This window comes from Phoxinus phoxinus (assembly GCF_949152265.1).
Source record: "Phoxinus phoxinus genome assembly, chromosome: 22".
Taxonomy (NCBI): domain Eukaryota; kingdom Metazoa; phylum Chordata; class Actinopteri; order Cypriniformes; family Leuciscidae; genus Phoxinus; species Phoxinus phoxinus.
The window spans coordinates 12,878,763-12,905,724 of record NC_136897.1 but is presented as its reverse complement, the minus strand read 5'-3'; the positions used below and the strand labels follow the sequence as shown (position 1 = coordinate 12,905,724).

Here is a 26,962-nt window from a genome sequence, read left to right as displayed (position 1 = left end):
GGAGACTTCGGTCAAAGCTTCCGCTAATAACGCAAGCCTCGAATAGAGCTGAGACAAAGAGGCATTATGAGGATGTATAATCTGTCATCAAATGGTGCATGTTTTTTTATGATATCAGACCCAGCATTAGATCATAACAGCCTTATGGAAACGGTTAATAGCGGATAAAAGGGTCATTTATATATGGTGCGCATGACGGATGTTGCTTTTCTGCTCCATCCGCAGCAAGAGAGCTGTAATGTGCGACTTTAAAGCTTAAGGAGATTGATGCCGGATTGGTTTACGCTCATGGTTATCAAGGACATCTTCTCAGTTCTTGCGCATGCGTGACACTCTCGTGAACTCACATCAGAGGCCCACACGGAAGAAAATTAATAGTTGAATAAAGTCGTTATTTTGGGGGGGGGGGGGGGGGGGGGGGGGGTTTGCACACAAAGAGTATTCTCATTGCTTGATAAACTTAAAGGGGTGGTTGATTATGATTTAACTTTTTAACTTTAGTTACTGTGTAATGTTGCTGTTAGCATAAAAAAACATCTGCAAAGTTACAATGCTTAAAGTTCAAAGCAAAGGGAGATGTTATATTTGAAAGAAATTGCTTTTTAAGGACTACAACAAATGGCTGGTTGGGACTACACGACATTCCTCTAGGTTTAGTGACACCACTAAGCCTAAAATATACATAAACCCCCTGAACACGATTTATAGATTATCATGACAGAATATGCTAATCAATGACTAGAAGATAACTACACATAAGCTACATAAATTCATCAACTAATCAGTCAGAAATGTCCTGTTGCTTCTACATGTTGTCACTTCTTCTTGAGTCTCTCCATCATTGTCCGACTCCGGTTTGAACATAAAAGGCTAAACGGTTTTGAAATTTTCAGTGCATGCGTGTGTGTGTGAGGTAAAAGAACATGAGCTCTTGAAGCTCCGCCCTCTGTGCCGGGAGCAGCAGCTCATTTGCATTTAAAGGGACAGACACAAAACGAATGTCACAAAAAGTGACAACTTTAACATGCTATATAAAATATCTGTGGGGTATTTTGAGGTAAAACTTCACATACACACTCTGGGGACATCAAAGAGTTATTTTACATCTTGTGAAAAGGACATTTTCCCTTTAAGGTTGAGCCACTGTAGTCACTTGGACTATTTTAACAATGTCTTTACTAACTTTTCTGGGCCGGCAGATGCAATTACCTAGCAGGCTATGAAGGAGTGAGCCAGCTCTTAGATTTCATCAAAAATATCTTAATTTTTGTTTCTTAGATGAAAGAAAGTCTTACGGGGGTTGGAACAACGTGAGGGTGAGTAATTACGGACAGAATTTTCCTTTTTGGGTGAACTAACCCTAAATGCGAAAAAGGTGAACTAAATGCGAAGAGTGGTCAACAAACTACAACAAGCTGAGAACTGTGCTGAGATTTGTACTGTATAACACAATGAAGTCAACACAATGTAACTCTAGAAGGGTCTGCAAGAGATGAAACAAGATCAGATACTACTGGACTAATGATTCTCATTCCTAAAATCGGAGCAGACAGAGTCACCTCTGAGGAGGGACATCCAGTCAACTGTAGCTGAACTGCAACTGAGGGCCTGGAGGGTCCTTCAGGCGATGTTCTCTCTAAAGTACATCATAAACACACAACAGAAGTTGAATGGTGACACACAACTAGATGCATAGTTGAAGACCCAATAATATTTCTTGATGAGGGCAGTTTAATGTCCTTGGAAGTTGGGGTGTATCCATTCTGAAATCGGCTTTAAGCCATTGTACTGCAATGATCCATTGTTGGTTAAGATAATTTTTTAGGCTAATTATTGAAATTATTTGGATAAAACTCATGTTATATTATATTAAATTGTGGCCCATAAATGTTAAAGCAATACTATCTTTGAAAATATGTTATCTTTACTATTTTGTCTAAACAAATAAAAAATAAGACACCAAAAAAAAAATATATATATATAGTTGTATACTATTTAAGTGAATTTAGGCATCACAACCTTATAATGTCCAGTATGAAAAAAATAGATATTCATTTTGGGATTTGCCTAAAATCACATTTACAGATTAAAATGTTATTAGATTTTAATGATTAACGATATTGACTAACAATTTTGTTAACTTTAAATAAAACTAACACTATTTATTTTTAATTGTTCATTGACAAAGCTTATAGGGTTATATATATATGAATAAAAGTTCATAAAGAGATCGTAAAACTAATCCATATGAATCGAGTGGTTTAGTTAAATTTTTTGAAGAGATACGATTGCTTCATATGATAAACAGATTGAATTTAGGCTTTTATTCACATATAAACATTCATCAACTCACACATTAGTTGTGGAAAACGGAAGGTCATGTTTGCTTGATGAGCAAGAATCATGTTACGCAGCACGTTTGAGCTTCAGCAAGAACCAATGAGGATCATTCTCGTGTTACGCAGCACGTTTGAGCTTCTGCAAGAACCAATGAGGTTCATTCTCATGTTACGCAGCAAATGTGAGCTTCTGCAAGAACCAATGAGGTTCATTCTTGTGTTACGCATCACGTTTGAGCTTCTGCAAGAACCAATGAGGTTTATTCTTATGTTACGCAGAAAATGTGAGCTTCTGCAAGAACCAATGAGGTTCATTCTCATGTTACGCAGCAAATGTTAGCTATTGCATGAACCAATGAGGTTCATTCTCGTGTTACATGGCACGTTTGAGCTTCTGCAAGAACCAATGAGGTTCATTCTCATGTTACGCAGCAAATGTTAGCTATTGCATGAACCAATGAGGTTCATTCTCGTGTTACGCAGCACGTTTGAGCTTCTGCAAGAACCAATGAGGTTTATTCTCATGTTAAGCAGCAAATGTGAGCTTCTGCATGAACCAATGAGGTTCATTCTCGTGTTACGCAGCACGTTTGAGCTTCAGCAAGAACCAATGAGGTTCATTCTTTTGTTACGCAGCACGTTTGAGCTTCTGCAAGAACCAATGAGGTTCATTCTCGTGTTACGCAGCACGTTTGAGCTTCTGCAAGAACCAATGAGGTTCATTCTTTTGTTACGCAGCACGTTTGAGCTTCTGCAAGAACCAATGAGGTTCATTCTCGTGTTACGCAGCACGTTTGAGCTTCTGCAAGAACCAATGAGGTTTATTCTCATGTTACGCAGCACGTTTGAGCTTCTGCATGAACCAATGAGGTTCATTCTCGTGTTACGCAGCACGTTTGAGCTTCTGCATGAACCAATGAGGTTCATTCTCGTGTGACATGGCACGTTTGAGCTTCTGCAAGAACCAATGAGGTTCATTCTCATGTTACGCAGCACGTTTGATGTTAGTTTTACGATCTTTTTATGAACTTTTTGAAACATCAAAGCGGTAGTTGAGTAGACTGTCAATGGATGGAACAGAAATCACTCAGATTTCATTAACACTTCTTCATTTGTGTTCCAAAGATAAACGAAAGTCTTACAAGTATGGAACAACATGAGGGTGAGTAAATAATGACATAATTTTCATTTTTGGGTGAACTAACCCTTTAAATAAAACATTTTATATAAATAAACCTTAAACTAAACAAAATTTTTGAAAATAACTAATAAATCTAAACTAAAATTACTAACTGAAATCAAAATTAAACTGAATTAAAAATAAATTAAAACTATTTAGAAATATTTAAAATCTCAAATCACAAACACAACAAAATCACTAAAACTGAAAACAATAAAATATAATTAAAAATATAAATAAAAACTATTATTTAATACTATAAATACTATATACTAATACTATAATAGCATTTAAATAATACAAAAAAATACAGAAATCAACCAATTTCAATAGCCTACATTTTCGACAAGTATCGAAAAATCTGTAATATAGCCTAGCGTATATACTGTATATCTAACATCGTCCATTCACTCAGGTATCCAATCTTTTTTCAATATCAGATACGGTACGAATGACTTTGGTGCAAAAACATTTGGTTCAAGAAGGTCATTTTATAATTTTGTGTCTCTTAGTCCCACCAGATTTACCGTAAACAGGCCTTTGCACACCGGAATGCTATCACTTTCTGTTAATCTTCTTCAGCTCTGCAGTTTTCTGGGTCACGGTACCTTGTGACCCACTTCTGCCTGTGGAACTTTATTAAACGATAAACTGCATTTGCTGGATGCAGTCATCTACATAAAAAATCACTTTTCAGCTCAGTGCCAGATCATCACGCCAGACCCTTTTAACAGCCGAAACAGAACAACGTGTCACCTGCCATGGGTCACGTTATTCGCCAACTCTGTTCGTCTGTCCAAGAGATTTCCCTGCATGTGAGCCTTCAAAACCGCGTGATCATGCAGTAACAACCGTGAGCATTGAGAGAGGGGATTACTGGGACGGCTGAAGAGACTGAGGGGGGATGAATGGGATCTGAGCCATTCAATTGGTCGACAGCAGCGGGACTGATCCCTACAGATGGCTCTGGTTACCATGGCAATGGAAGGATCAGCATCAGCATCCTTCTAGAAAGCCGAAAGTGGCGCGCACTAGCATGACGCTCACACAAACAGCCCGTGCTTCATCAGCATAATTAAAACCCACGTTTGCAGCTTCATCCATCATCGACCTAAATATTTTCTACTGTCAGATACGTTTTCTTCCTCTGACCTTGTCGTCCTCCTCTTCCGGTCCACATATGCTATGTATGCCCTCAGAATAAATGCTCACACACATTTGCTTTACATATGCTCCTTCTGAAGCTCATCCCTTCCGTTTGAGGGAGCTGGATCAAAACAAACCCCCTCCGACAACCAGATATAATTCCTTTCCCTCACAGAAAACAGAGAAAGATGAAAAGGACGCGAAGAGAGAGAACAATGTGAAACTGTGGAAGGAGAAGAGGTACCAAAATAGCTTCTAGAAGACGCAAACAGAGAAAGAGGGTAGAAGAAGATGAAGGTGCACCTGACACAACCAAGATGAAAAACACATCTTTAACCGTTATATAACAATAACTCAACGCTGAATCAACCACGTCTCTACAGACACACGCAAACACTCTCAAGGACACAGGCGAGACACTCAGGCTCCATCCTACCTGACAGTTAAAGCCAGTATTTTCAGAGGATCTGTGCTGCATGCTGTCTTCTGCAGCGAGTCCCGACGACTGTCCCTTATCCCAATGTGAGGAAATTCGCGGAGAGGATGCACCAGACAGCAGCTGAGGTTCCTCTGCGCACCTCTCGCCGCACTAACCCTTCTGACACGGCAGTAACCCTGTTCGCCGGGGCTGTGTTGTCCAACTGTTGAGATCGAGACGTGAAGCCTGTGTTTGACAGACGTCCCACCACCAATCAGAGCGGAGATTAGAGTGCCGACATCACTGGCTGCGTGGACTGGTGTCTGAGCTCGGGCTGTATGAGCGCGTGTGTGATTCACGCTCTGCGTGTGAGTGTTTTGAATGGTGTGCGCACAGCTCTTGAGCTCCCTCCCCTCAGTATTCCAGCTAAAACATCAACATCCTTATGTGTCTAATGCATGATGGGAAATGTAGTATTTCCTTCTTAACCTTTTTAGAGACACACAGACTGATGTTTAATTTTTAGGAGCCAATTAAAGCTAGATGTCTATAAAATATTTGGAATATAGGAGTTATTTGTCCTATCAGGATCAATTTTAAGATTTTGTCTACAAAACAAGCAAACATCTAAATGCTACAGGCAAAACCATTTTTTTCTTTTCCATTTTTCAGATGTTACAACAAGGGTTGTGCATCCCTGAGAATTGAACTGAAATCAAATTAAATTCCGGAATTTTATTTAAATCGAAAAGATTCAGTTAGATATTCTTTTAGTCAAAACGAGTCACAATTTGTGAATACTTTGATTCATTCTGAACTTCTGACCTGTAATGCTCCTGAATCATAATCATACACTGTTCACTCATTGGCCAGAGGAGATCTGGCCCCCGACTGAGCCTGGGTTCTCCCAAGGTTTTTTTCTCCATTCTGTCAACTGATGGAGTTTTGGTTCCTTGCCGCTGTTGCCTTACCTTCTGGCTTGCTTAGTTGGGGACATTTAATATTCAACAATATTATAGATCTGCCTTAAAGGTGGATGATGAAATTGTTTTTTGTATTATTTTCATGTTATCACTGTGAAGCTGCTTTGATACAATCGGTTTTGTAAAAAGCGCTATATAAATAAAGGTGACTTGACTTGACTTGACTGACAATTCGTTTTGTGTTTTGGTCGACCAGATCACATGTGGACGACGTAAAATTCAGGTGTAAACGGGCTCTAAAATGTTTTGAGATTGTCCACTTTCGACCTTTTCTAGAAGTAGTTGAAAACGCATTTGACAGGATTGCTTTCGTAGTGTAAACGGCGCTCCCCAAAAAGACGTCTAACCGTACAAACACAGCCCTGATGTCTAGGCTAAAACAAGACAAAATTTGGGCTGTCAGTGAAAATATAATAGACGTCTAACCATGGCCAAAGAAATAAAACCAAACACCTTGTAATCACTGACTTTGCTTACATGATTATCATACATCTCGCAAGTTATTTTGGCAAAAACAACATGAAACCAAATTCAAGCTTATTTTGGCTAGAAGTGGGTTATGCATAGATGGACTATATCTGGGTCTATAGTAAACCTAGACGGTGAAATGCGGGATATTGCTGGGTCATGTGGTCGAATGTGTTCTAACAGCCACAAAAGACGCATACTCTCCACCTACTGAACTAATACGTAAACATTATGAGAAGCGCACTGGTCAGATGGGAATTAAACTTTGTCGGCTGAAGACCAAAGTTTGGCTTGAAGATGAAAAACACACAAAGTCCAATGTTCTCTCAACATGATTTCTAACACATAGTCACAGCTTTCGGCATGGTCTTGTGGCTATCAGAGCCGAAATTAAAGCTCTCGGTATGTTTTTCCGTCCTCTCCGTGCGCAAATTACACAAGCTTATTTTGTCTATTATATCAAAAGATCTGAAAAAACATACATTTACCTGTCCATTGACTCTCTCCTCAAAAAAATCAGAACAGAAGTGGTTGAAAGTAAAAGAGAAAGAGAAGGATAAAACACCAGGTGTAAACGGGTAAGTGTGTGAACAGGGCCTTGGATAAAGAGGCTGTTGTTTTTGCTGCTGTTCCTTTAACTGATTCATCCTTAAATATCAGCCTCTTTTTAAAGCTGTTTCTCCTTTAGGCATTGCTGATGTGCAAATGTAGGCGGTATAGGGCATTTATTATTATTTCTAACGTCAGATGTCTTTTCAGCTGAGATAAATGCTCTTTTGAACTGGGAAGGAATATTTGAGCTCTAAAAGTTACTGTATATTTTCATAGTACAATAAGCTAAAAAAAATAGGAAAATGATTCCTTTTGAGATGACCCCTTCAAAGACCCATTAAAAAAAAGTCAGACCTGATTGGTCTAAGTTTCCAGTAGTAACTGTTATATTTTATTCTGTTCTGTATTGGCTCTGTTTCCTTGTGCATTAGGGGCTGTTTACATGACCATTTTCAACTAAAAACTAAAATGAACTGGCCATTCATTTACACGACAATGGCGTTTTGGGTGCCTGAAAACCCAAACTTTTGAAAACGGGTTTCAAAGTGCACGTTTTTTTAAAACAGTCTCTGTGCAAACAACAAAAACGTGAATAGTTTTTAGTCTTTTTCGCGGATGTGAATGAGAATCGTTTTGACAATGGTATCATCTGTACGTGGAAAACTCAAAGGAAAAACTTTTTAAGAGAGAATTTTTTTCAGGTTCTTTGATCTTATACGACCACATTCGAAAACGAATCATTGCAAGTTCAGAATACCAAAAACCTTAGCGGAATAGACAAGCAGAAATTAATCTAAAAAGACTTTCTTCCTTGAACATAAAATATGTGCTTGCAAAATGTCAAAGCTACTTGTAGAATGACTGTAAATGGGGACCATGGGCAGGAAATCTCTATATACCGGTAATAGAGTTCAATATAATTGTTGTGTAAACATCCCCTTAGCTCTGTGCCTGTTTGCCTGTTGGACCCAGTTTCCTAGTGTGTGCCAGTTTGTTCCCTTGATTGATTTTTTCGTTCACCTGTTGCTCAAGTAATTCGCTTTTTTGTTCCTCTGTGTATTTAGGCCCTGACTTCCTTCAGTTCATTGTTCGGTGTCTTTAAAGAGGTTGTTTCCCAGGCTTTGCTGTAATGTTTGGATTAAAGACTATTCTGTGTATTCTCCTTAGTCATGTGCTTCCTTGCACAGCCTACCGTGACACCTGTTTACAGGCTTCTTTGTTTTAATACACTTTTTAGAAATAATATGCAAGACATCATTTGACTATGATTTGGAGATCATTCACATTGTAAGCTCTCTTCGCAATCCATCTGGTCTATGTACATACATCAGGGGCCATATTCATAAAACATTTTATCTTACCACTAAGAGTTCTCCAAAATAGCAGTAAGAGTGGAGTTTTTTTCTTAAAATCTATTCACAAAGCTGTTGAGACCATAGGGAATATCAATATGGTGGCACGGTGGCTTTAATGACGTCATGAGCAATCCAGTCATTTATATAGATCAGTGGTTGGACCCCCTTCTTTCTGGTCAGCAAAAATACTGAGGTAGTTACTGGCATTTAAACAATGCTGGTATTAGGGGACCCAAAGTGTGCCAAGAAAATATTGCACACCATTCCACCACCAGCAGCCTGAATCATTGATACAAGGCAGGATGGGTCCATGTTTCATGTTGTTGAACATACTGACCCTACCATCTGAATGTCGGAGCAGAAATCGAGACTCATCAGACCAGGCAATGTTTTTCCAGTCTTCTTTTGTCTAATTTTGGTGAGCCCATGTAAATTGTAGCCTCAGTTTCCTATTCTTAGCTGACAAGAGTGGCACCCGGTGTGGTCTTCAGCAACTGTAGCCCATCTGCTTCAAGGTTTGACATGTTGTGTATTCAGAGATGCTCTTCTGCATTCCTCAGTTGTAACGAGTGGTTATTTGAGTTACTGTTGTCTTTCTATCAGCTCGAACCACCAGTCTGGTCATTCTCCTCTGACATCAATAAGGCCCTTTTGCCCACAGAACTGGCGCACACTGGAGATTTTTTCTTTTTCAGACTATTCTCTGTTCAAAGCCATTTGAATCACCTTTCCTTTCCATTCTGGTGCTCAATTTAAACTTCAGCAGATCGTCTTGACCATGCCTACATGCCTAAATGCATTGAGTTGCTACACTGTGATTGGCTGATTAGATATTTGCGTTAACGACCAGTTGAACAGGTATACCTAATAAAGTTGCCGGTGGTATATAGGCTAGATATAGAAACAAAAATGTATTATTTTAATATGATTGGTTTTTAATGAACTATATCTAAACAAATAAAATGTGTTATGTGTCTATAACAAAAAAAACAAATATATATATATTTTTAATAGCATTAGTAATAGTTTACACTTTCTTGTGAATCGCCATTTCCAGCAAAACCTCTCAGGCGCAGCATTTGACTAACCAACACTTGGATGATGACATTCCCACGAGCTCTGTGGGCTTTTAAGCAGGGTGTGTTTGGTTATTAGAGTGATGAATCGTGCATGCAGTCCTTTAAATCTCTGGTTATGGAGACGTGTAGCATGCTGAGGTCCCCCACAGGTCTCAGAGCTCTATGTCCTCCAGAGCCGCATGTTTCCCCCGGTCACGCCGTCTGCTCACACTGGCTCTTCTCCAGCTCACTATATGACCAAAACTACAAGCTGTCCCCTCTCTCTCTTTAGACTCACAGCTACTCTAGACTAAACAAAGATTGCTGCCTAAAACATCTCAATATCTCTTCGACTGTACCGCTGACCAAAAGCTTGTGGATGGAGATTTGAATTAACAGTAAGTGACAAGCTTTACGGCATGTCTACAAATATCCAGTCAAGCGGTGTCACTCTCACATGGAGACATTAAAAATTGACTGACAATCAGTCACAACAAATCGCATCATTTGAATGCATGAAGAAGAGAAGACTCTCGCAAACAAACCAGTAATTAATTCAAAAATTCACTGCATTGTGCATGCGGTGAAAAGCATAACATAGGAAATAAAGAACTGGGACTCACCCCGTTATCACTAGCAGGACTTTGAACCTGCAGAGGAGCAGAAAGGCAAAAAAAGAAAAAATCACACACACCATCACTGAGTTTTACACAATACACATCATTACAGTCAGAAATATCTCAGACTTTTACAACCTACCTGCAATGTTTTCAATGTTAATGCATGAAACATTACAACAACAACAACAACAACACGGTCCAAAATAAACTAGTTTAAAACAATTTAATAGAAATGTATTATGTGCTTGTTGGTTTCATGTGGTTTTGAAAAACCTTTTCAAGAAAGGTTGACATTCGACTCTAAAAATGTCATGTGGTGTAACCATCAAGTGTGAAATAGTGTATTTTTCTTACACCTTAAATACATGTGAGTGTACACATTTTAATAATAATTTAAGTTAAAAATATATGTTTCTAGATAAAAAGTATTTTGACAAATATCATAAATTATCAATTCATAAATTAAATTCAAAGTTTTGGGGGAGTCACACCACATGACATTTTACAATATGAACTAACCTTGCCTTGGTGAATTATCTGATATTTTAAGAGACATCTTGACCTTGACACAGTCAAGAGGTTACTCTCTCCATGATATCATCAGTGCTTATTTCCACCAAGTAAAAAATAGCCTGCCTTGTTGCCAGAGGCTGTTTACACTAACTCCACCCACCATTGTCTGATTGAGCCGGAAAACAACTTCTAAAGAAATACTGATAACAACAGGAACAGTGGTGTGGAGAGCAAGGCGGCTGGCGTTAGCTTGTGACATGGCCGGCCTAATTTCGAATCCGACTTTTTCCGATCTCACCCTTTGTCACGATCACCACCTGGAGTGCCCTTGATACCCACCAGAGGGCACTCCTCTCTAAGTCCATTGCCATAAATTAACTAACAGAATTCGCCTCTGAAAACGATTCTTTCTAAAAACTCCGGCCAGAGTGGAGATTTTTTTAAACTTTGTTTGCACGTAAACTGAGAAAAGGCAGAGTTTTAGGCAGCCGACGTCACAGTATGTGACAATTTGGGATTCTGATTGGCTAACGTGGGCCTGAGCTTCTCGTTACACTGCCACCTACAGGTTTGGCATGCTCTTGACGGCATATACACGGGTTTGTGTAAACTAACACTTTTCTGAAAACTGACAGGTGTGCACGATGTTATTCTTGAAAACGCAGAGGGGTGAAATGTCCGTTTATGAAAATAGCCGGCCACGTGTAAACGTAGCCTTAGTCTTGTGTGTGTTGCACTGCATTTCTGAGTGCTACTTCTGGTTTACGTGTCATGGTCTTGATGATCTGCCTGTGCCTTGGACTATTGTTATTATCTGTTTGGTTTGCTCTGTGGTTTTTGGTTTGCTCTGTGGTTTTGACCTTAAGCCTGTTGTATGGATTACGATTGTGGATTATCCTAATAAACTGCATTTGGATCCTCAACCCATGTTTCAGTGGAAATAAAGTGCTTAATGGGTAAGGTTAGGGGTACAGTAGGTGTAGGGGAGGGCTTTAGGGACAAGGACAAGTAATGTCCCAATAAAGCAGCACCCATTTATGATTTAATTTTTTATTTTAAATCATATGAAACTGAATCATTTGTTATTTCATACTGTTTTATAATATACCACAATACACTGAGGTGCGAATAAAATTTAGTTGCACTAAGATACTATTTACACTAAGTGAAAATAGCAGTATTTTCTTAGTGATATGCAATTTACATACAGTAAGTGCAAATAGCGGTAGATTCTATTTACACCACGTAAAATTAGAGTATTTTCTTTGTAATAAGTGTAAATAGTAGTTAGATACTATTTGCACGGCAGTATTTTGGTAGATTATGAAACAGTATGCAATAACATATTGAGTGTGAATGATTACATTTATTAACACTAGAACGGCCATGGCGGTCATTGTGAATTTTATTTCTGCAATAACTTTGTTGAAAAAATAAATAAAATCCTGCTGGTACCTGACTTTTCCTAAAAGTGTCTGTATTTTCATTTAAAATGATTTTCATTTAAATTACACATAAGGCAAAAAAACAACTGAACATACCTATTCGGCCAGACGGTCATATTGACCGCACTGAATTTCGCGTTAGGCTATTATTTTGTTACATTTCCCACGGTTGACCTTTGTCTCTCTCACTGTCAACAAATATGGTCAGTAGCGGTCCTGAGTGTTTGCATATATACTAATTTCTACAAACAAAACGTATATTAGATTAAATTTGTTTATCAGAAATAGGCTAATAATACCTGACTACGTTATCTATTTACGTAGATATTCTCTATTAGGCCTATATACGAGTTATTCGACTATTTTCTCTGTTACTATATTAAAATAAAATGTATTTATAATTAAATTTTAGTTGTTATTATCTTGTTCTGAGTTATGTTGAATGGATATTGAAATATAGCCTATCTGTAGAAATAGGCTAATAATACCTGACTACGTTATCTATTTACGTAGATATTCTCTATTTTATCCGAGCTATTAGACTATTTTCTTTATATTAAAATTATGTTGAATGGATAAGGAATATCTGGCCTATCTGTTGTAAATATGCAATAAATACGGTAGGCTACTAAAGATATTATTATTTATAAATGTATAATTAAACTTGTTTAAATGTACAGTTTGGTGTTGTTTTGTTTTTAAAAGATATCCTAATACAACAAATGCATTAATCTCTCAATTGGGTATTTATCATCATTAAAGATATAGAGTTTGGAATCTAGCGGTCAAAATGATCGCTTGTGGCAGTTCTAGTAGTTATGGAATTCTGGCACTTCTAATAAATGCACCTTAATAGGACAGTAAAGCCCTCCCTACACTTACAACCTAACCCTACCCGATAAACACTTTACTATTAAATAACCGTTAGGCACTTTAATTCCACTTTTCACATAATTTATTGTAAATAAATGCCTTTCCAAACTGATATGCGATGGGAAAGGGGAGAAATGCAAGTCTGGCAAAATGCGGATTCGAACTCAGGTGGATCACATCAAAAGTATCTGCAACGCACCTTACACCCTACGCCACTGCGGCTGACAGGAGGTCACAGGTGTTTTTTTGTACTTTTATCTGGCCCAACCAGACATTGGTGGGTGGAGTTGGTGTAAATAGCCTCTGCCAACAAGGCGGCCTATTTGCACTTAGTGTAAATAGACACTCCAAAAATATAAACAACCTCAATGCTAACAGACATTCACTAAAAAAAACCTCCCATTTTGATATATGTGAACATACAGTATGTAATTTCTGTGTTAAGGCTAAAGGACAAAGATTTTTTTTTAACTTTTCTTTGACCTGTTTAATCTCAACGCACATGCGCGCACACACGCACGCGCAAACACACACACACAGCAGCATTCAGGGCACCAGCTGCAGCTAAGCGGACACTGACTTCTGATGGTCTGAAAAGGCCCTCTGGGACACAGATCACTGGCATCAGTTCAGCTCACATTGAGAGCTACAGATACCAGCCCAGTGGATACAATCGGCGCACCAGAAACAATTCAACCGACCGTTGGATCTCTGCCAGTGACGTTGTTCAATCTGTCCCTAAGCTCAGCCAAAAGATCACAAAAAAACATATTTTTACTCTTTTATATTTATATTTGAGCAGCATTTTTTAAGCCTTTCTATACTGTATACTTCTTGTTCAATTTTTCAACCTTTGCGACATAAATATAGAAAAATCGCAAAAATGGATCATTTAACTTAACTGGGGCTGTTAAGGATGCAGCTAATTGATCAAAAGTGACAGTAAAGACTTATAATTTTGCAAAAGATTTGCATTTCAAATAAATGCTGTTTATACTTCCTATTCAGCAGACAAAAGAAAATGTCTCAGTTTCCACAAAAATAATGGAATGGAAACTTCCAACACATTCTTCAACACTATGAATATCCGCTTGGTGTATTTCTGAAGGCAGCATCTGCTTTTTGTCTTGCGCTACGCTATACTGAAAGTCTGGGTTTTCGGATGCGTTTATTACATGGTTACAGTTCAAATGAGTGTTCAAATAGTCGGAGTAAAGGCTGTGTGCTGCATATACACAAACTGTACTTAAGGATTTTGTAAGTGTACACTGCTCTTAGCAACGTTTGGAATCCTTTGAAGCGTGCACGTAAGGGCTTAGACAGGAATGCAAACCACAAGCAGAGTGTGTTTAGCTGTGAATATATTCTGAGGAGCCAAATGAGTGTGTGTCTCTGCTTAGGACTGCATGGATGGCAGAATCAATAAGACGTTGGCCAACTCTTCTCAACTCCAGTCCCAAACTGTCACAGAGCAGAGACCCTGGAAATTACCCATATTAAGATGGCTGCTGCTGCTTCTTTGGGTTGATCAAATCTTTTCTTTTCTTTTTTTTTTTGCAGGGATGAAAAGCAATTACAGTAAGAGGCTAGAGAGCGCTGCTTGTTTTGGGGTCACTTAACCAACAGATTATGAGAAACCGGCTGGAAAAGCCATGAAAAGCAATATGCTGTGATTAATCCAGGTGTTTTGGCTATAAACCACATGACCCACAATGTTCTGACAAGTGGTCAACTAATGTCGCACACACTTTCTTCTGCTTAGCACAATATTGTGAAGAACGACTGTTTTTGTCTGTACAATGAAAGTCAATGGGGTCCAAAATAATTGGACCTCGCTAACTTTCAGTGCCTTTGTTCCAGGCCTTTGTGCGCAGTTCCTGAACAAGTGCGAAGCCAAGTTGCTTTCACATTCCAGAGCAACCGATCTCCGACCACCTCCTACAGGTAGGGTTAGGGTTAGGGACATTTTTCAAAACTACTTCTTTTTTTCCCAAAGAAGAAATAATGTCATGCAGGTTTAAAATGATATCAATAAATTATTAATTAAATGTTTTGATAAACTATCCAACCCAGGCTCAATGGGGGGGAAACATGCGTGTGGTGACATTTCTGCATAGCCTATTACATTGCTTCTTGCACGTTTTGCGACAATTTCAAAGTGTGGTGTCCAATGAGTGCCGCTAAAAGCACATTCAGTTTTAATCATATTAAATCGTATCACACAAGTTCGGAAATTAAATGTCTGGTTAGTGGCACTAAGCAACCATGGCATTTCAGCTTGCAAGTTTACTACGTCAAAAAGCCATAAGAAGGTAGTTATGTGACAGATGTCCAAAATGTATTAGTTTACAACTCATGCACTATGGTAAAAGTGTTCAAAACACGTTCAAAACTAAATGTATCGAAAATCTGCCAATGTAATCATAATATAAGTGAAAGGGAATAAAGGATGTTGGTGTTTTATTGCCATTAGTGTTCATTTCAGCTGGAAACTGCACTAAGTTGTATCTACGCAGTTGGTATGAGTTTTACATAAATGCAGGTGGCACGTTTTTCCAATGAGCCTAAGCTGGAACGGTCTCTTTTATTTTTTCATATGGTCTCTCCAACCATAAATATTACATATCCATGGCAAAAAAAAAAAAAAAAAATGTAAAAGAGGTGAACAGGTGGAATCTCGTTTCAAACATGTGAAGGCCTCACCAAATTCAAGAGTAATGCAGGGGAAATTTGATTTATGCAACTCATGAGAATGCTGAACACACACACACACACACACACACACACACACATCAATACAAAATACTAAACGTGTGTAATTAAATGCACAATCCACGCAAGCTGGTGTGAACCTTAGTCCCCCAAACGCCATGTCCATGTAACATGAGCCATTTTCCAAGAAGCCTAAATGAGTCTGTATTAAAGGTGCCATGAATAATTAAAACACAATGTCTTCCAATGGTGGTGGGTGAATGATGCCCATAATGGGCTCTAACCCAATGCAACTCGAACCACCGAACCCTCTTTTCCGCGACACGCAACAGCATCATGGCATTGTTCTTCCATTGATGGATCCCACATGAAAGATGAAACTGGTTCTTACCGCAGGAAGAAGCGGCTCCATCTGCGCTCCTTGATCTTTCACATCCATCCCTGATATTTTGGCTTAGCTTTGTCTTGGTCGTCTGTGGTGAATTTTCTCCAAAATACTGATTTGAAGGGGGAGAAAAAAATGTCATGTATATTGATGCGGTTTCGGTAGCGGTGAAGTGACCGTTGTTTTTTTTTCGCTTTTTCTTCACTCGCGCGCGTCCGTGCGTGCGCTCCTTCAGCGTGTCATTTGCGCTCGCGTGACGCAACCTGCGACCGGCAGCACGTGAGTTAACAGAAACCACCGGGACGCCATGGGTAAATGGATTAAACACTCCGGGGACAAACGGATACTTGAGACTTAGGTTTACTACAGTGTGAGAATATTATTTATAGAACGCGCTGAGTTCAAAAAATGCGAACAGGTTAAAGACGAACAAAAAACGTGCCTCAGGTTATAGCCTAGGCTACAACTAAATAAACTGGGTTTTTCAATTCGGTCAAAAATGTTTTAATAACCTATAACTGACGATTTTACGAGTCAGACCTTCTAGAAATAGCATAAACATTTCAGTAATAGGATTTTTGGTTAAAAGCGTGTAGCTATTCTCTATTGTAGGCTATAGTGCTGTTAGGCTACTTAGATATTAAAAGATATAGCCTAACATAAAATAAAAAATAATCACAAAATGAACTATATATTGTTTCTAGGCAATAATAGTGGAAATGCAATAGCATAGGCTAGCCTACTGTGCCTTGAAATTGACTTTCAAATATAAATCCTTCCAAACTCTCTCTCTCTCTGTGCTTTATTTACAAACCCGCATATAGATAGCCTACATAAAGCCTATCTACCAATGGCATACAGTTTATCTAAAGTGCTTTACGCGCGGGACTTCAACAACTATCAGCAATCTTTTACGCCATCTTGTGGGCGTTATATATATATGCTACACGAATTACTTGAAATAGTTGCAAGGAAATGCTTTCGTTATTTATGCTACTCACCTTCATGTTTTTCGAAATCCAGATAGTTATTTTTCGTTGGGACAAAAAAAAAAGGATATGCCTAAAAAGTATGCCTAAAACCCAGATAGCACAGGTAGGCCTATACATCTCTAAGATGTCTGCTAATAGAGCGCTTCATCTGGAAGATATCTGCTGTGCACAAACATCTAAATGTATCAGAAAAAGGCATTTTACATACATTCTAAATAAAAAAAACATCTCAAAGACATTTTCTAAATGTGTACGTCTTATAGACAGGAAATGTCTTAGATGCATATGCAGATGAGCAAACACTCTAAAAAAAATACATCTTGCAGATGTAATGCAGACATCAAATAGACGTTTCCGTGATCTAGGTGTGCTATCAGGGAAACGAGGGGAAAACACATTAAAAGCACCATAATAAAAATAGTTTATACAATTCACGTAGGCCTAATCCAAGTCATATAAAGATATATATATGTATATATATATATATATAAACATATATGTAAGAAACAGTTGTTGCTTTGTTTAGGTGGGTCCTGGTTATTTCTGGTTCAACAGCTGCTGAAGCTCCATTCTTCACTTGATCCCTTTATTGTAATAGAGAGTTTGTAACGGCATTTAGTGATAGATTCTGCTTCCGTGTTTAAGCCTTTTGCTTATGGTAGAATTAAACTCTAATTTCCTCCGGTTCAAGGACACATAAGCAAGCAAGCGGTGTGTCCCAAAACCAGGTCAGCTGCTTACACAGCCCTCGTAGACAGCATTCGGAAGCTCGTTCTTGCATTCGCCGCTAGGTGTCAGTGTTGTGAAGTATTACACACTCACACCAACATGCAATGTTGTAATGCAAATAATACATCACTAAATAAGAAACCTAATCTAAACTGTGATTTAAGTAATAAAGATTTTTTTGGGGGGATTAAATATACTCAAACATCTGACAATTTATTAACATTATACATCAAACATTCTGACACCAGCAGAATGTCATGACTTCACATTAACATATTTTACAATACGCATCTAATCGATCTGTTTTGATAGATCATGATCATTAAATTCCCATATTAAACACTGTTGTGATTTTAAGCTAATAACAATTTATCTAGATTCATTATATTGGGACTGTATGTTTTAACAAACACTCATATGACGGTCTATTAATGTATGTTTTTCCTCTCTTTTTTCATATTAACACCACTGAAAAAAAATTATAAAATACACCGAATACTCAGTTCACACATGGTGCAGCAATGGTGTCATTAACATTCAAATAAATAAATATTGTATACATAATGTTATTTCTATACTAACAACATTTGAATTGCACACTCAGCCCAGGCAGGTTTACGTTTGAGTGCCAAAATGAAAAAAGTCAGATTCTTTGATCACGTTTCTTCCCCTGTTCTGTAAGACCTGTATGTCTTTTGCAGTCTGAACATCTGAAACAAGAGTGATAGAGGAATTTCTCTGTTGCGCTTCTTCCAAAATCCTTAAATCGCCAGAATCGACTGATTTAATGGAAGATTGAGTCTCGGCCCATGTCGAATCCGTGCCATCTTTTCCTTCGAGCTCCTCGGAAACCTCCAGAGCAGATCTGTCTATTTCCAACATATTTCCATCCTCGAGCATGTAATTCGCTTGTGTTGATCTTCCAAGAGTCGTATCTATGACCCAACCAGGCAGATTTGAGGCGGTTTTACTGCTGTTCTCTAGTGAACCCCTTGAATCCCATCCAGTAGCACTGGTGTAGTAATCCAAACAGTTACTAGTGCCACCGGTACTAGTAAAAGGCAGACCTTTGACCCCCGCTGTGGCGTAAGAGAGCAGAGCTGCTGTGTTTATATCAGTTTCGTATGATGGAGCAGCTGAGGACGACACAAACCAGCGCTGTCCGGAGTTGCTGCTCTCTTGGGTTTGGTCCGATAGGCTGTTAGTAAGCATGAGCGGTCGGTCAGTAGTGCCAGGGTCAGGGCTAAGAGTTGTAAAACAGGATTTTGTGTAACTGTTGACTAACTGCTCCTGGAATAAGGCGCTTGTCATTGCGTACCGTGAGCCAATCAGCAGCTGAGAGTGTGGAGAGTCGCCGGGTGTTGGGGTCAGTCGGTCAGCGTCGCAACCACTGTAACTTCTGGAGAAAAAACAGGAGGAAATTATAATACAGTAAAAAAAAAAAATAATAAGTAGAATCAACTTATGTAAAACTTTAATTATATTGAACTGACTTTAAAAAAAATAAGTTGAATCTTGTATAAGAAAGTTGAAAATTGCTTAACTTATTTTAATGAGTTGAAGCAATGTAAAAACATATGTTGCCATAACTTATTGATCATATAATTTTTTACAGTCCTACGCCCCATGACGCTTTGCGCAAATTATGAGAGTAACTACTTTGGGTAAACTGTATACAATCAGCGAAAGGTTGGCTCTGTGAACACAATAAAGAGGATTTTCAAAAGCATTTACACTAAAAGGACATTTAAAAGTGTCAAAGCATCACCAAATTACAAACAGAACATGAATAACCCCAAAATCTCGATTACGTCCGCATCAATCTTGCAGACATGTTAAATATCACTGTATGTGTCTGTATTATGTAATGTAATTTAAAAAATGTTCAATAACTGCTACATGGAGTGATAATATTTCAAAAGTGATTTCCGACATTTTGACAGACAATAATGTATAATATTGTATACACCTGCTTTAGAAACATTCCAGTAAACACTGCTAATAGGGATTAGAAGTGAAATGGGACAATTACATTTTAAAGCATCTGTGTGAAAACAAACCTGGAAAGAGACGCGAGGAGTTGGGGAGAAAAGTGAGAGATTCTTATCGCATCCAGTGAATTATTAATTGGATTTATCGTAAATTAAATCGGGAAGGTATAGACCAGGGGTCGGCAACAGGCGGCCCGCGGGCCAAAACTGGCCCGCCAGCAATATTTTCTGGCCCGCCGGATTATTTATGAAATCCGTTTTTTTTTTTTTTTTTTTTTTTTTTACTATAGGCTAACGGTTTACAAATAGGCCCCGTGTATCAGTGATGCGCGGGTTGATCCAAAATGAGCGAGTGCCTGCGGTCACCCGCGGTTAGGCCTACGAGTCATCCAAAAATATTTGTAATGATATTCGGGTCGCGGTCGGTCGGGTCGTTTAAAATAAAGATGCCAATTAAACCTTTGTAATATAGTAGCTACTAGACCCAATTTTCTATGAAATACATAGGTCTACACTTTATTGGCTGAATAACATGGCGCGAGGATGACGCACGAGCTCAGTCTGCAGATAGAGATAAAAAAGTGTGAAATCCTTATTTTTTTCCCTTCTCTTCGCGGAGGACATCTAGTTCAGTCTGGACAATTTATGTTTGATTGAATGAGTATTCGTTCTGCTGGGACATTTGGTTTCTGGGGTTTAAATGTGTGTGGAATTGAGTTAAGGTATGCAATGTTTGTTCGATCTATATCGGAGCGCGGCCGCGCCTCCAGCGCTGAATATCTGTGTGTTGCCCGACGGGGTATAATTTAAACCTTATATATCTGTCAATACACGTTGTTGAACCTGGGTATTGTGGACTTTTCGTTAATGTATAATTATTTTAAGTTTATACATGTATGATTGGTCGTTTATTTTGTTGATTTAAGGGGTTTCTTAACCAAAAGTAAGCTAGTCACTGTCTGTAGGCTAATCACCCCAGTAGGTATCAGATCCGTTAGCCTACCTTATGTTTTGCGTGATGTAGCCTACTTTTCCCTTACTCTTTTAGTGTTAGTTAAATTGTTACATGTTGAGCGCGTATACTTTTGAATAAGAGCTGGAAGTGGAAGCGGGTTGGGTACAATATTTTCTTTCTTTTGTTTGCGGTCCGAGTTGCGGGCGGGTTAGTTGAAAACGTCGGTCGGGTGCGGGTTGTTTATACATTGACCCGCGCATCACTGCCGTGTAGCCTATCATTCGTTCAATCGTTTTTTTCCCCAAATTAAAATAAAAAATAAAAAAATGAAAAACGACTTGTTTTTGAGATTTGAGATTCTGAAAACGAGATCTAAATTTTTAAAGCAGGTGAACACAGAGTGTATTTTAAGCGGTTGCTGAATTGAATCTTGTGGGAGCGGGACGAAAAAAAAACAGTCCCGCGCAGACCTCCTTAAACCTTAGGTGTGTAACGTTAGCCTATGTGTGTCCCGAGTAAATAATAATTTAAAAAAAGGAATAAAGTTAAAAAGTTGGACTGTATTGGTACAGTCCATTGGTAATACAATGCTAAATCAGATATATGTAGCCTACAACAACATGTCCAACAATCGATTTAAATAGTAGCCTACATGGGGTTTAATTTATCGTTAATAAGATGTATCCACGGCTTTTCTTCGTGTGGTTCAATGGTCCAGTGGTAGAACTTTCGTCAAGTGTGTAAAAGGTTTTGGGTTCTAATCTGCATTCGTATAGTTTTTTTTTCTTCTTCTTCATCAAAACCGATTATGCTCATCAGTGGTTGTATATCAAGTAGTAGGGACACGTTTGTGTGCATTATATTTTGTGATTTCACCGTAACGAATAGGCCTATTCCTTGTAGCTGGCCCGCCATCTACTGGATAAAAAAAATATTGGCCCGCGGCCAAAGTTACTTGCCGACCCCTGGTATAGACCATAAATGTGAAAAATAAAAATAAAAATTTGCTGCCTTAAATTTAAGTACAATCAACTTGGCTGTTTAAGTCATTTAAACTTACATTACATTACAATTACTTAAGAAATTAGTTGAATCTCGTATAACTTAAAAAAATAAAGTTTAAAACGGCTTAACTTATTTTGATGAGTTGAAGTGATGTAAAAACGTATGTTGTCGTGACTTATTGATCATGTCATTTTTTATGCTGTCTTTTCTCATACTGTTACAGTGGAAAACAAAGGGGGAAAGAAAATAATCAGTAGGAAAAGAATGCAGCGACTGAAAAGAGCTCTTACCATAGATATTCTTGTTATACCATGTAAAAAAAAGCGTTATTCTCAAGTCTTAAAATAGATCATGAAGGACATTTTACAGCTAATTCACTCAAACTGACGGATGAGGAATATATAGCGCAAGGTGCAACCTTATGATTTGAAATTATTTGTTTCCGTCTTTTTGAGTAGAACTTCCCCAAACAGGAAGTGCTTCCCGTAATCTAAAATGCAGTAAGATTGTTAGGAAAAAGGTGAATAATAATGTCCATAACTGTTAGAAGCATTGCTTCTGTAATTATTTAAATTTGGAGTATGTAAAATGGCCATTGTAATGTACAGTCCAAAATAAAAACATTTTAGGATTTAATTCTTATTAATATCATCAACAATAATAAGAATATCATCACAAAACATGTTCATTTCCGCAGTCAAGTCAAAATTAAAAATTCAGATCCGAAAACCTGCAAGAGAATAAATTATCAATGCATTAATTTGCATGTAAATGGACTTACGAATCATAATTGTCCCGAAATCCTTTAGCAAATGGATTGTAATCAATTTTTAGTTGAGTTATCTGAGGAAATAAAGAAACATATTTATTAAATCAGTTCATTTTTTTTTTGTAGTGTAAATGGATGCAGTGAAAGACTAGTTCTCTTACATCTGTGTTCTGGTAAGCTGTGACGGCTCTAAACTGCGTCTCGGGAAAGGTAAACGTCTGTACTCGATCAGGATCACTTGTATCTTCATCTCCACTCTTGTTTATTTCCACCACATGCACTCTCGGCTGATACTTATGAAGAGACTGTAGAACGATCATCTTGAAGGACAAAGAAAAAAATTTTTTTTTAAACAAATCCCATTCCACACACCATAAGAAACTTCACAAGCTGCCCATAAAAATAAGGAATACATATTTCCTTGCTTGCTTGTTACTACACCATAAATGACAGGTATAGCTTAATGTGTGCTATTAGAGTCTGCAAACAAGGAAATAATGGTGATTGATTGTAATATGGTTTATGATATTTCAGCTCATAATAGTGTGATAATAATTAAGGGATAGTTAAACCGCATGAGGGTGAGTCAATTATGACAACATTTTCATTTTTGGGTGAACTATCCATTTAAAAAGCATCACTTTATTTATCTTCTCTACTTACTCAAGTTGTTAATATAATATATAATATAAATTTGTTCTGCTGAACACAAAGGAAGATATTTTGAAGAATGTTTAACAAAGCAGATCTCGCCTCCCATTGACTACCATAGTAGGAAATAAAATACCATGGAAGTCAATGGGAGGAGAGATCTGCTTGGTTACAAACATTCTTCAAAACATCGTCCTTTGTTATCAGCAGAACAAAGACAGGTTTGGAACAACTTGAGGGTGAGTAAATGATGACAGAATTGTCTTTTTTTGGGTGAACTATCCCTTTAAGGTAACTTAAGATAAAAGTGAGACCCTTACAAACAATGCCATTTTGTAACAACATTATTATGGTTTAAAAAATAAAAAGTTGAGAAGATAATTTTTTTCATGTGCCAAATGAAATCAGTTGTCACGTGCTGCAGATGGCGATCGCTGACAAATAAAAACATATTCGGAATGACCGTTATTGTTGATTATTGACTCACCCTGCATATTTAGACTAAAATACTTCTGCTGGTTCATTTCATAAGGAGAAAAACACATAAGAAAGCACCTGAGTGGAGTTGCTGGAAGCTCCCTTGTTGTTTGTCAGCTTCAGTTTTCCGAAAGAGATCTCCTGACGCATCCAGTGCGCGCCGGTGTTTGGAGAGTCCGGGTGCGTGTATACTTGGTTTCCTTTAAATAATAAATAAATAAAATTGAATTCATCTGTTAGGGCTACTATTAAACGAAAGTAACAAACATTATTATTACAGTGTACTTAATAATTATTAATTAATATCTTTTTTTTCCCCAGAATAGTTATAATTTGGTCTATGAGGTTACGCTTTGGAAAAAGGAAGGAACATCGTCACAATGTTGATAGCCCACTTAAAACAACTGTGACTCTTTTTATCTGCTCGGTGCAAAGATTCATGTTAATTTCCTCTCCAGTCGGTTGATAATTAGAGTTTACCCGTAACAGGGGGTTTACCGGTGACATTAGTGTCCGCTTTGCCACAGGGAACCCATTTTCCGCCCTGGAACCTCCAGTGGTTTGGATCCGCCAGAATCACATCCACAACAATATTATAGTGACACGTCGGGTCAAGACCAGAAACACTAAAACTAAGAAAAGGAAACATCCGGCTGCAGGGAAAAACCGAAACAACAAATTAGGCTACTTTTCAAAAAGCAAATTATAAGTAGGCTATTTCAATCATTCAAAATGTAACTAAATAATACATATTTATATATTTTTACGCACTAAAATAGGCCTAAAATCAGCCTGCAATAAATATAAATACAATTTATCAATTTATAAAAATCAATTTATAATAAATTATAACCAAAGTAATTAAAACAATTATAAACAATTTAATATACAAATATAATTTAATATAATCAAAACTATATGACCATTCTTTTGATCTGTCTTTAAGCTTTCAACAAAATGCTATATAAATCGATTTAATAGATCAATTAAGAAGTAGACTTACCGTCCCTGTTTAGTAATAATCATTTCTGTTTGGTGTCTGTGGAATTTGAACCACAGCGCCCGGTTACACAGGTAAACCTGAGCTTTACCGGGCACCGGGTGGAACGGATAGACTGCGGCGTTTGTGTAAGTTTGTCCGTACGGCTGTGAGTACGCGTAGCTCAGCCCGTTGTACGGCCCGTTGCTGATGACCGGGTGAGGTGTCATGTAGTGACTGGAGAGTGCCGGGAGCGCGGGCACTACATGCTGACCCGAATACGAGAACATTGCAGAAGACGATGCGAAATCCGTCCGCGCTTGACTTGATTCAGGTAAATTACACTTGTCCGCACCGTCACTGTCATCCCGTGCCGCGGAGACGCAGTCCAGAGCGTTTTGGGTGTTTCTCATCCCTGTGGAGAGTCTTTTGAAAGGTGGCTCGTTCTCCAGGGTGTCATCGGAGGAGGAGACGCGCGCGTCCCCCGCAGCGGTGATGTGCGTAAAATCATTGTCCACACTCACTGGTTTGTTGGCCAGTGCGGACGGTGAAGGGAGTTGTTGCAGGTGCATAACTCAATGAGAAAGTTCTCGGAGTTCAACCTGGGCTGAGAACTTCAGACCTCAGACTTAGACATGCTGCTTTGACTGGGTGTTCATGCCTCTGCTGCACGTGCCAGTCTGTTAGAGCGTGTTCACACCGTGCTTAATATAGGAAAATGACGTCGCTCCGCATTTGATAGCAGCAGAATGGGCAGGTTTTTGCATTTAGATTGGCATTAAGCATACTTAAGCGGTTTCTTGGAGTTACAGTAGGTTACAGTGTATAAACTGCAGTTACTTGACAGATATCACTGGTGTCCTGAGAGATCTAGTGACACCCAGCTCTGCAAATAAAAGAAGAAGCAAACGTGACCGCGGCTCGCGCGTGTTAGTTAGCCATGTCAAAAGCTTTGTTAACTCAACCAAGGACTTGGTTGTATTTTAATCACAGTTCGGAATATTTGTATTATTATTAATGGTCATTATTTTTGGTCTAATTTAGCTTGGTGACGCACGCTATTACATTAAAGCTGTAGGCCTTTATTCAGCATTAGCCTACAATAAGTTAGTTTTTGCAGTCAAATAAATAGGCTATTGCATAATGGCCGGCCTCTATTTTTATAACTATCATTGTGCATGGGCTCCTTCCTTAGATCAATGGCACGTCTTTGCGATTTAGTTATAGTTATCAATTATAGGCTAAAGCAGATGCAGGACTTCCGTATTCACCTTGAAAAAAAAAATGGAATATTGTAGTAGGCCTATAGCTATTTATTATAAATTATGGTAACACTATTTTACGGTGTCCTTGTTACATATGTTACAAGTAAGTACTTATCATAACAACAGTAAATCATGCATAATTACATGCAACTAACCCTCAACCAAATCCTAATCCTACCCTAACCCTAGTTGCTTAATATTACTCATAGGTTACTTAAATATATAAGTAGCATACACTGTAACAAGGACATATTAAAATAAAGTGTAACCTAAATTATTTATCCGTGCACCTTCGTAAACTTTAATCAAGGTAAATTCTTGCAACACCTTCTCTCTGACGACGCGTTTACTGGCGCGAGGGCGGAACGTCCTGTCACTCACATGACGTCACAGCAATAGCAAACCACAACGGTCCAATCAATTCACGATGCGCAAAAAATCAAGTCCCGCCCTACATTTTTTCTTGTTCGAGAACTCGTTTCACTCAGATGTGTCACAATAGGGAAGAAACGCCTATATAAACTTAATTTTCATGTCGACTTCAATTTTAATATACAGGGAGCATAAAAACTAAATCGTCGCTATGACAACGATAACATGGTAGGAAATTGTAGCTAAACTAGTTATCTAATTTGCCCAAAAAAAAAAGTAACATACACCATTACAGATTCTCTCTCTCTCTCTAGCAGTGCTTCCACTGTTGCTAGGACTGTTATTTTCTACATTGTACTGGTCTTTTTTCTTAGTGGTAACAATAAAATAACCTACAAATAAAATAATGTACAGCCAGCCAGTCATTACAGAAGAAGAATCCTCTTATATCACCTTGAAGGGGGCTATTGTGCAAAAGTTACATATCAGAGACAATGCTACTTGATCTAAGGGACAGAATTAGAGATGGGTTTAAAAAGAGGTGACTTCTAAATATTTCTGAAATCAAGTGAAACCGTTTAGACAGGAACAACCATGTTTACCGAGCACACAAATAAATATTTCACACTGATGCTCACTTTAGCGTCGTCCTGAAGTGCTGTCATCTTAAATAAGGTGTTTCATTGTTGTTCTCTGAAAATCTCCCTCAGAGATTTCGTTCCTCAGGAAC

General features: G+C 38.2%; 2 protein-coding genes across 9 annotated transcripts in view; both read right to left on the bottom strand.

The window, feature by feature from the left end:
• The window catches only part of slc4a10a (solute carrier family 4 member 10a), a 43,668-nt gene extending 27,367 nt beyond the window's left edge, over positions 1-16,301 (bottom strand). For 2 of the 7 annotated variants that reach the window (XM_079597212.1, XM_079597211.1), the window contains exon 1: positions 5,102-5,457. In XM_079597212.1, coding sequence (XP_079453338.1) covers positions 5,102-5,143 — 42 coding nt within the window. In that variant the 5' untranslated portion in view covers positions 5,144-5,457. Of the gene's footprint in view, positions 1-5,101; positions 5,472-10,122; positions 10,150-16,053 lie in introns of those variants that run through there. The other 5 variants (XM_079597210.1, XM_079597207.1, XM_079597213.1 and 2 more) reach the window with 5 other exon arrangements.
• Positions 16,302-17,983: 1,682 nt separating this feature from the next.
• Positions 17,984-26,926, bottom strand: tbr1a (T-box brain transcription factor 1a). 2 transcript variants are annotated; one of them, XM_079597992.1, is made up of 6 exons: positions 24,620-26,926; positions 24,097-24,269; positions 23,695-23,816; positions 22,650-22,808; positions 22,501-22,562; positions 17,984-19,167 (listed from the first exon to the last, which is right to left on the bottom strand). In XM_079597992.1, exons 1-6 carry the CDS (start codon positions 25,165-25,167, stop codon positions 18,384-18,386), a joined length of 1,848 nt encoding a protein of 615 aa, XP_079454118.1. In that variant the 5' UTR covers positions 25,168-26,926; the 3' UTR covers positions 17,984-18,383. The 2 variants fall into 2 exon arrangements, with proteins under 2 accessions (XP_079454118.1, XP_079454119.1); XM_079597993.1 differs by having other exon boundaries at positions 24,115-24,269.
• Between the last annotated feature and the right edge of the window lie 36 nt (positions 26,927-26,962).

What these genes read in the sequence shown, in the direction of transcription:
- tbr1a (XM_079597992.1), bottom strand. Translation starts at nt 25,167, where the DNA reads ATGCACCTGCAACAACTCCCTTCACCGTCCGCACTGGCCAACAAACCA. An exon ending in ATTATTACTAAACAGGGACG is followed by an intron (nt 24,270 to 24,619) that starts GTAAGTCTACTT and finishes TTTTCCCTGCAG; the next exon opens with CCGGATGTTTCCTTTTCTTA. An exon ending in CGGTAAACCCCCTGTTACGG is followed by an intron (nt 23,817 to 24,096) that starts GTAAACTCTAAT and finishes TATTATTTAAAG; the next exon opens with GAAACCAAGTATACACGCAC.